At 52.6% G+C, this 7595-nt stretch overlaps 1 protein-coding gene across 1 annotated transcript in view; it reads right to left on the bottom strand.

The window, feature by feature from the left end:
* Positions 1 to 533: 533 nt before the first annotated feature.
* Positions 534 to 7595, bottom strand: part of GAB2 (GRB2 associated binding protein 2) — a gene marked incomplete at both ends in the record, with an annotated part of 168907 nt that continues 161845 nt past the window's right edge. The window contains 6 exons of the mRNA XM_080718109.1: positions 534 to 677; positions 1495 to 1620; positions 3332 to 3434; positions 3693 to 3783; positions 5334 to 5598; positions 6775 to 6866. Of these exons, the coding sequence (XP_080574235.1) occupies positions 534 to 677; positions 1495 to 1620; positions 3332 to 3434; positions 3693 to 3783; positions 5334 to 5598; positions 6775 to 6866 (821 nt within the window). The remainder of the gene's footprint in view (positions 678 to 1494; positions 1621 to 3331; positions 3435 to 3692; positions 3784 to 5333; positions 5599 to 6774; positions 6867 to 7595) is intronic.

The following is a 7595-nucleotide window of genomic DNA, read 5'->3' as shown; positions in this document are numbered from 1 at the left end:
CTGCCCTTCTGCGGCTGGGGGTCTGATACCTTTGCTTCTCAGGCCCACCTCCAACCTTCACTCTCCATTATTTTATCTTTTGGCGGCCTTGTCCCTCTTCTGCCAAGAAAAACAGGGACGAAAAAGTCCGTGTCCACTTTGGTCTGCTGATCCTTGGCTCCCTGGGTGGTCCTCTGGGACTGAAGGAGAGGTAGCCCAGAGGTGGGGGAAAGAGGGTAGAGGGCTGTGACATATGTGAGGTGTTGAGTCTGGCTTAGATCCCCGACCCTCTCTCTAATTTCCAGTAGACAGGTCTGGAGGACAGAAAGAGGCTTTTTGGCAATAGCTCCTAACTATGGTGGGTGGAGGCACAGCCAGTATTGATAAAAGTCACAGGTGGGCCCCGAGTAGGCAGAGGAAGTGCCCCATCAGGGCCTCGCCTCCCAGGGGAAGGGTCAGGGTCCCTGATGTCAAGTACTTTGAAGGCCAAGAGTGGCGGAGTGGAGGGGCGGGAGGAGGGGAGCCAGCCCGGCCGCTGCCTCTGGCCCCCTCTATCACAGCTTGGCGCCCTTGGACGGCTCCGAGGACTGCCGCACATCTGTCCACTCCTGCATGGTGCTCTGCAGGGCCTGGGTCTTCTCCTTATCCACCTGGACGTAGTCTACCTTCTCGTCCGATGTGACAGATGATGTGGATGGCTGGGGGGACAAAGCAGAAGAGACTGAGTCACCTGTAAGGTGGGAGAGGAAGGTCCTTCCACCTGGCAAGGGGAGCGGAGGTGGCCCTGCTGCCACTTCAACCGACTCGAGAGCCTGTCTTATCCTGAGTGGGACTTATGTTGGAAGTCCAAACGGGTCACCTCCTGCTGATGCAGCAGCCTGACTGCCCTTCCTTCATCTAGCAGGCCCCAGGCTCTCTGCTGGCCCTGGTGGACAGGTCTAGGCCTTTGGCTCAGCCTCCACTTGGGCCACTCTTCCAGGGAAAGGAAGGTGTGGGGTGCCCTAGGGCTCTCGGGGTGTCCCCTGGGTGACTTCTGAGAACTGCCCTGAGAGGGAGCCCACACCAGCCCTCTGGACAGGCTGGATGCATGCGTCCCGGAAGGCCTTTCCTGAGGTTGTGGCACCACTGACAGGCTCTGGGCCTCCTCCAGACAATAGGTTTTTTCCAAGAGCCCAGGACAGGTGGTCAGACTCTGGATCTGCCACGGACTCACCGCGACCTAGAGCAGGTCTGCTGTGTGTGTGTGTGTGTGATCATTTGCTGGTTTCTACTAACAAGGACAGGCTGACTGATGAGATTCCACAGACTGAAGGAACCTGTGTTCTGAGAGGAGGAGCTGGAGCCTCAGAGACTCCCCGACTAAAGCGCAGTGGAGTCACACAAGGTGGCTGCAGAGAGACGCTGAGTGGTGCTTGGCGCTGAAGGGCCCAGCCCCCGTGCCGCCCCCATGCTGTCTCCCCCCCCCCCCACCGAGGTCTTGACAGCGCTGGCTGATCCCCGCTCCACCCCAGGCACCTTGCGATGGGGGCTGGGTGAGCCGGGCTGGAAGTCCAGGGCCAGGTAATCAACGCTGCCGGTACTCTTCTTCGGGGCTGGACTGTTGGTGCCACTGGGAACAGGAGATGCAGACACTGGGTTTTGCTATCACAGGGAGGACAAATTGGAGTGAGTTTGGGAAAGAGACCAACCCGCCACCCAGAAAAACACGCCTCTGGCAGTACAGGGTACCCCTCTGCTGTCCTCCTCTGAGCCAGGGACTTCACGTGGTCTCATGTAAGTCCTCACAACAGTTCTGTGAGGGAGATGTTAGTACTACTTGTACTGTTTAAAACAACTCAAACCATAGGTCAGAGAAATACTGTGACTTCCCATGACTGCACGGCTGGTGGGTGAGGGGAGCCAGGGCTTTTGTCTGACATCCATACCTCTAATGATTCCACCTGCCATCCTGCTCCCCTCAGAGCCTCAGGCCAAATCTCACCTGTACCTCTCCTGAGAGACTCAGCCTTTGCTTGAGGGCCCTCTAAGGAAGCCTGTTTCCTGCACTGGTGGGTGTAGAGTCTCTTTCTCTCCCGGCTCTGGGCTCTAGATGGTCTAGAGCACAGATCCTGCCTCCCAGAGGCTGAAGAGTTGTCTGGCCTCCAGCTGTAGAGGCCAGCTCTTCCAGCAGTTCTTCACATGACAGGCTCTAGGCCACTGCTCTGGAGAGCGTCCCGTGTCTAGGGCTGTCCTCAAGTAGGATTCTAATGAGAAAGGTAACAGGCCTGGGTTCCAGTTTTAGCTGCCTTGATGGCTGGCCACTCGTTCATTTGATGTCCCTGTAGACAGGTGCTGCAGCCAGGTGCTGGGCGGCTTAGCCCTTTTTAGTGAAAATGTCAGGGAGGACCCACATCACGCACCATCTGTGTTTACACTTTGGTTATAGTTGTCGTGTAGGACATTATGTTGACACAAATAGATGCATCTCTCTGACACAGAGCACATACCTCCAGGGACCATGCTTCCTATGTCACAGTTACGAGAGGGCAGGCCACCTCTGCTTTTTTTTTTTTTTACTGGGGATTGAACCCATTGGCCTTCTACCACTGAACTACACCTATAACCTGATTTTTTATATATATTTTTTTACTTTTTTTTTTTTTGCGGGCCTGGGGGTGGAACCCAGGGGCATTCAACCTCCGAGCTACACCCCCTGCCCTATTTTTTATTCTTTATTTTGAAACCGGGTCTCACTGATTTGCAGAGGGCCTCACTAGGTAGCTGAGGCGGTCCACGAACCGCGATCCTCCGGTCTCAGCCTCCCGAATGCTGGGATTACAAGCGTGTGCCACCATGCCCAGCTTATATTTTTATTTAATTAATTAATTAATTATTTTTGGTGGTACCGGTGTTCCTGGAAGCCCTTCTACCTCCAGGCTATACTCCCAGACCTATTTTTACATTTTTTTTATTTGGAAACGGTCTCCTAAGCCAGTGTGCACGCGGCTAGCTTCGAACCTGCACGATCCTCCTGTCTCTGCCTCCCAAGCGCGGGGATTACAAGCGTGCGCCACCACGCCCGGCTATATTTTTATTTTTAAACAGGGTCTCACTAAGTTACTGAGGCTGACCTTGAACCTGTGATCCTCCTGTCTCAGCCTTCCAAGTACTGGGATTACAAGCGTGTGCTACCATGCCTGGCTCTGCCTCTGCTCTTTAAGACAGACCTACTTGGGGACAGGGATCGTGTCTTCCAAGCTACAGCTGACACTGACAGCACTCCCACCTGCAGAGGAAGGCTAGGTGACAGGCAGTGCAAAGCGTGGTTGAGCTGAGTAGCTCTGGAATTTCCAGCGAACCCCAGGGGACTCACCATGGGGACATAGTTCTCCTCGCTGTCTCCCGAGTCTGTGCTGGTGATGCTCTGTGTGGAAATGGGGCGGCAGTACTGGGAGGAGCTGGAGTTGAAGGTGTGGCTGTTGCAGGGAGAAGACAGAGTGAACCCTGGAGAAACCGTGACCCTCATCACACACCCAGATGGGACCCCCAGAGCTTCATGTTACCAGCTAGAGACCCAACACAGAGCAGGTATGTTTATATTCCCAAGCCCCAAAAGACGAATCAGCTGGTGATGATGGCAAGAGCATCAGAATCCAGCTGGCTCGACCCCCAGGACAGCGACTGTCCTGCTGTCTCATGTCCAGCCCCAAGCTCTTGCTTCCACAGATACTCACTTGGCCCTGGACCAAGACTTGGTGACGGGTGACTTGAAGGGGAGCTCATCGATGACAGCATTGTTTCTCAGGTCGAGTGGTGTTGGCTTTGCTGGAGTAGGAACAGAGAGTGGAGTCAGCCACACAGGAGCACAGGTACACAGAACATGTCAGCGCAACTAGAGGCCTCACACTTGCTCCGATTCTAATAGGGAAATCGAGGCTCAGCAAGGTACACAGCCCTCCTTTGCTATCTGCATGGATTTGTTCCTGGACCTCTGTGCACATCAGAATCCGCGGATGCTCTCATTTCTTACATAAAATCGAGTCCCAGAGAAGCCGGGTGTGGTGGCACATGCTTGTAATCCTAGTACTTGGGAGGCTGAGACAGGAGAATGGCAGGTTCGAGGATAGTCTTGGCCAGTAGTAAAACTCTCATCAACCTAGCAAGACCCTGTTTCCAAATAAAAATAAGGCTAGGGGTGTAGCTTAGAGGTAGAATGCCCCTGGGTTCAATCCCTGGTGCCATTAAAAATTGTCATAGAGCTGGGCGTGGTGGCGCACGCTTGTAATCCCCGCGCTTGGGAGGCAGAGACAGGAGGATCGCGCAGGTTCGAAGCCAGCCGCGTGCACTGGCTTAGGAGACCCTGTTGCCAAATAAAAATGTAAAAATAGGTCTGGGAGTGTACCCCGGAGGTAGAAGGGCTTCCAGGAACCCCACTACCGCCAAAAAAAAAAAAATGTCATAGAAATGAGCATGATGGCAAACAATCTCATATAATGCCCACAATCCCTGCTTCTCAGGAGGCTGAGGCAGGAGGATTACAAGTTTGAGGCTAGGGTTGTCAAGTTAGCAAGAGCCTGTCTCAAGAAGGGCTGGGTATGTAGCTCTGTGGTAGAGTACTTGCCTAAGAGGTACAAGACCCTGGGTTTAATCCTCAGTACAAAAAGTCATAACATTCGGTATTTGCTTATAATCTATGCCTATACTCCCTGTACATGTTACATCACTTCTAAATTATTTTATTTTTTAATTTTTTTGTGGTACTGGGGATTGAACCTGGGGCATTCTACTCTTGAGCTACACCCCAACTCTATTTTATGTTTTAGTTTGAAACAGGGTCTCAATAAGTTGCTGAGGGCTTAAGCTGTTGAGGCTGGTAGCAAATCTGCAATCCACCTGTCTCAGCCTTCCAAGTATGGGATTATAAGCGTGCATCATTATGCTGGGCTGACATTTTCCTTCTAAACAAACTTGGGAGGTGGAAATTACCATCCTGCTTCACAAGCAAGAAAAATGAGCCTCAAAGAATTTGCTTGAGGCCAGGCGTGGTGGCACACGCTTGTAATCCCAGCATTCGGGAGGCTGAGACTGGAGGATCGTGGTTCGCAGACAGCCTCAGCTACTTAGTGAGGCCCTCTGCAACTCAGTGAGACCCAGTTTCAAAATAAAGAATAAAAAATAGGGCAGGGGGTGTAGCTTGGAGGTCGATTGTCCCTGAGTTCCATCCCCAGACCAGCCAAAAAAAAAAAAAAAAAAAAAGAATTTGCTTGATTTGTACAAAGTCATGCACCCCCAAGGGCAGCACCCACAGGGTCCCTAAGCAACCGCAATAGTCCCTGGATGCCGCAAAGCCAGGGCGGTGGGGAGAGCGCGCTTACCTTTCCGGTCAGGCTTGAGGTTGCGGTTGACAGGGGGTGGCTGGATCTCACTTCCTCTGCTGGAACCTCTGTGCATAGGAAGGGCTGTGGATGGGAAGCCAAGCGGGTCGAAGGGGTGGGGTCCTGGGCTCATGGGGATGTAGACACTCTGAGAATTATCCCCTGCCCGCTCCATGGCCAGCAGGGTGGAAGAACCTGGGTTCATGGGCACATAGTTGTCTTCGGAGCTGGCACTATCTGATCGACCCACCACAGTTTTTCCTGGCTAGAGAGAGGGAAGGAAACAGAGTTGTCTCTAGCAAGAAGAAACATGAAGGTGAGAATCTGTGTACAGGCAAGCTGACCTGGTGGGTTTGCTACACTCTGAAGCTATTGGGAGGATCTTGGGAAGACCAAATCAGAAGGTAGAGTGGGAAATGGGAAGAATGAGGGCTGCATCCCTCTGAGCTTTCATGATCTCTTGGGACCCACCTGTAATTTATCACCAGTTTAAAGTATGAAAAAGCCTTGGTGGCTGGGTCACTCAAATTTCTGGATGCCTGGCCAAGACAGAGGGTAGCACAGGCTGGGGACTGCATAGTTTGGTTCAGGACTCACCACTGGCAGGCCAGCATCTAGATTCTGATAAGAGGACGTAGGTGACCCAGGATGCAGGCAGAGCTGCCGCAGTCTGGGCTACAGCCATGCTCCAAGCCCTGCACTGTTTGCCTCGTCACACAGCTAAGGTTCCTCTGTGCTGACGACCTTCACTGTCTTGCCGGTGGGATTGAGACCAGGCTGTGCTTGGCTTTCCTGCCCCGTGGACAACCATGGCCAGCCTCTTCTAGGGGAAGATCTGGTGTCCTGCACTCAAGCTGTGCTCTTGCCCCTGGCCTGATTCTAAGCACCGCCCCTCTGTGGAGTCTCACACTCTTCAACGTGAGACCTGGTGGGTAAAGTACCCTGGAGCCTGTGTCCTCCGTATTCTAGAGCCTCTTGGCTTCCCCACTGCAATCCGGTCTATCCAAGGAAACACATTTCCTTCAGACAAGGGTACCTGTATTTTACTTGTCCCAAATCTCAACCTCAGGTTCGTTTTTTTTTTTTTTTTTTTTGCGGGTTTGGGGATGGAACCCAGGGGCATTCGACCTCTGAGCTATACCCTCTGCCCTATTTTTTATTCTTTATTCTGAAACCGGGTCTCACTGAGTTACAAAGGGCCTCACTAAGTAGCTAAGGCTGTCTGCGAACAGCAATCCTCCGGTCTCAGTCTCCCGAATGCTAGGATTACAAGTGTGCGCCACCATGCCTGGCTTTCAACCTCAGGTTCTGAACTGAGAAGTTGAGGCTGGGTCCTTAGAGCTGACACCATCCCTCTTTGGGGGATGTGCTATCAGGTGCACGGGGTGTGACCTTTTCCCAACCTAGCTGGCCCGAGGAGTCCTGCTCAAAACGCACTCACCAGAAAAGAAGCGACTCCCTCGCTCATGGACTCTGCAGACCGGCCAGCGCCCTCCCCACCACGCGGGTACTCGTAGGTCTCACAGGAAGAAGCTGTGGCAGAGGAAGAAAGATCGGATGTGCTCACACGGGTCCACGTTGACTCTTCCCTGTCCCTCTCCGGCATGGCTCAGAATCTCCTCATACTCCAGAAGGCACTACTCTCAACTCTCTAATGATACAGTGTTAATTCTTTTTTTTTTTGTGTGTGGTACTAGGGATTGAACCCAGGGGCATTCTACTTTCAAGCTATCCCCCTCTCCAACCCTAATTTATTTATTTTTGTGGTACTGGGGATGGAACCTGGGGGCATTCTACCTCTGGGCTTCACCCCCACCTTTGTTTATTTTTATTTGGAAACAGGGTCTCACTAAGTTGATGAGAACCTCACTAAATTGCTGAGGCTGTCAAGCCTGCAACCCTCCTGTCTCAGCCTCCTAAGTACTGGGATTAAAAGCGTGTGACACCACGCCTCCTAACACACGGTTGTCAGGTTAAAGAGTCCTCCCAGGCCTTGAGACCCAGCTCCAGCACCAGCATCTGCAGAGTCCCTCCACTGCAGAGACAGTGACACACATTCTGCACCTCTCCTTGGACACTTCTAGCACTTATCACCCTTCCCACTCACCCCAGCGACCACCTCTGTGAATATTACAGTGACAGTTCTGGTCCTCACACATGTTGGTTTCTTTTTCTAACAGGTGTGAGCTCTGAAGGGTAGGGGCATGTTTGATATGTCTTACCCCAGTTCCAAAGTACAGGGTGACCGTTCACGCTGTTGAC

This window comes from Muscardinus avellanarius, assembly GCF_963383645.1.
Source record: "Muscardinus avellanarius genome assembly, chromosome: 1".
In the NCBI taxonomy this organism is placed as follows: Eukaryota; Metazoa; Chordata; class Mammalia; order Rodentia; family Gliridae; genus Muscardinus; species Muscardinus avellanarius.
The sequence above is the reverse complement of the archived record's forward strand: the minus strand, read 5'-3'. Positions and strand labels throughout refer to the sequence as shown.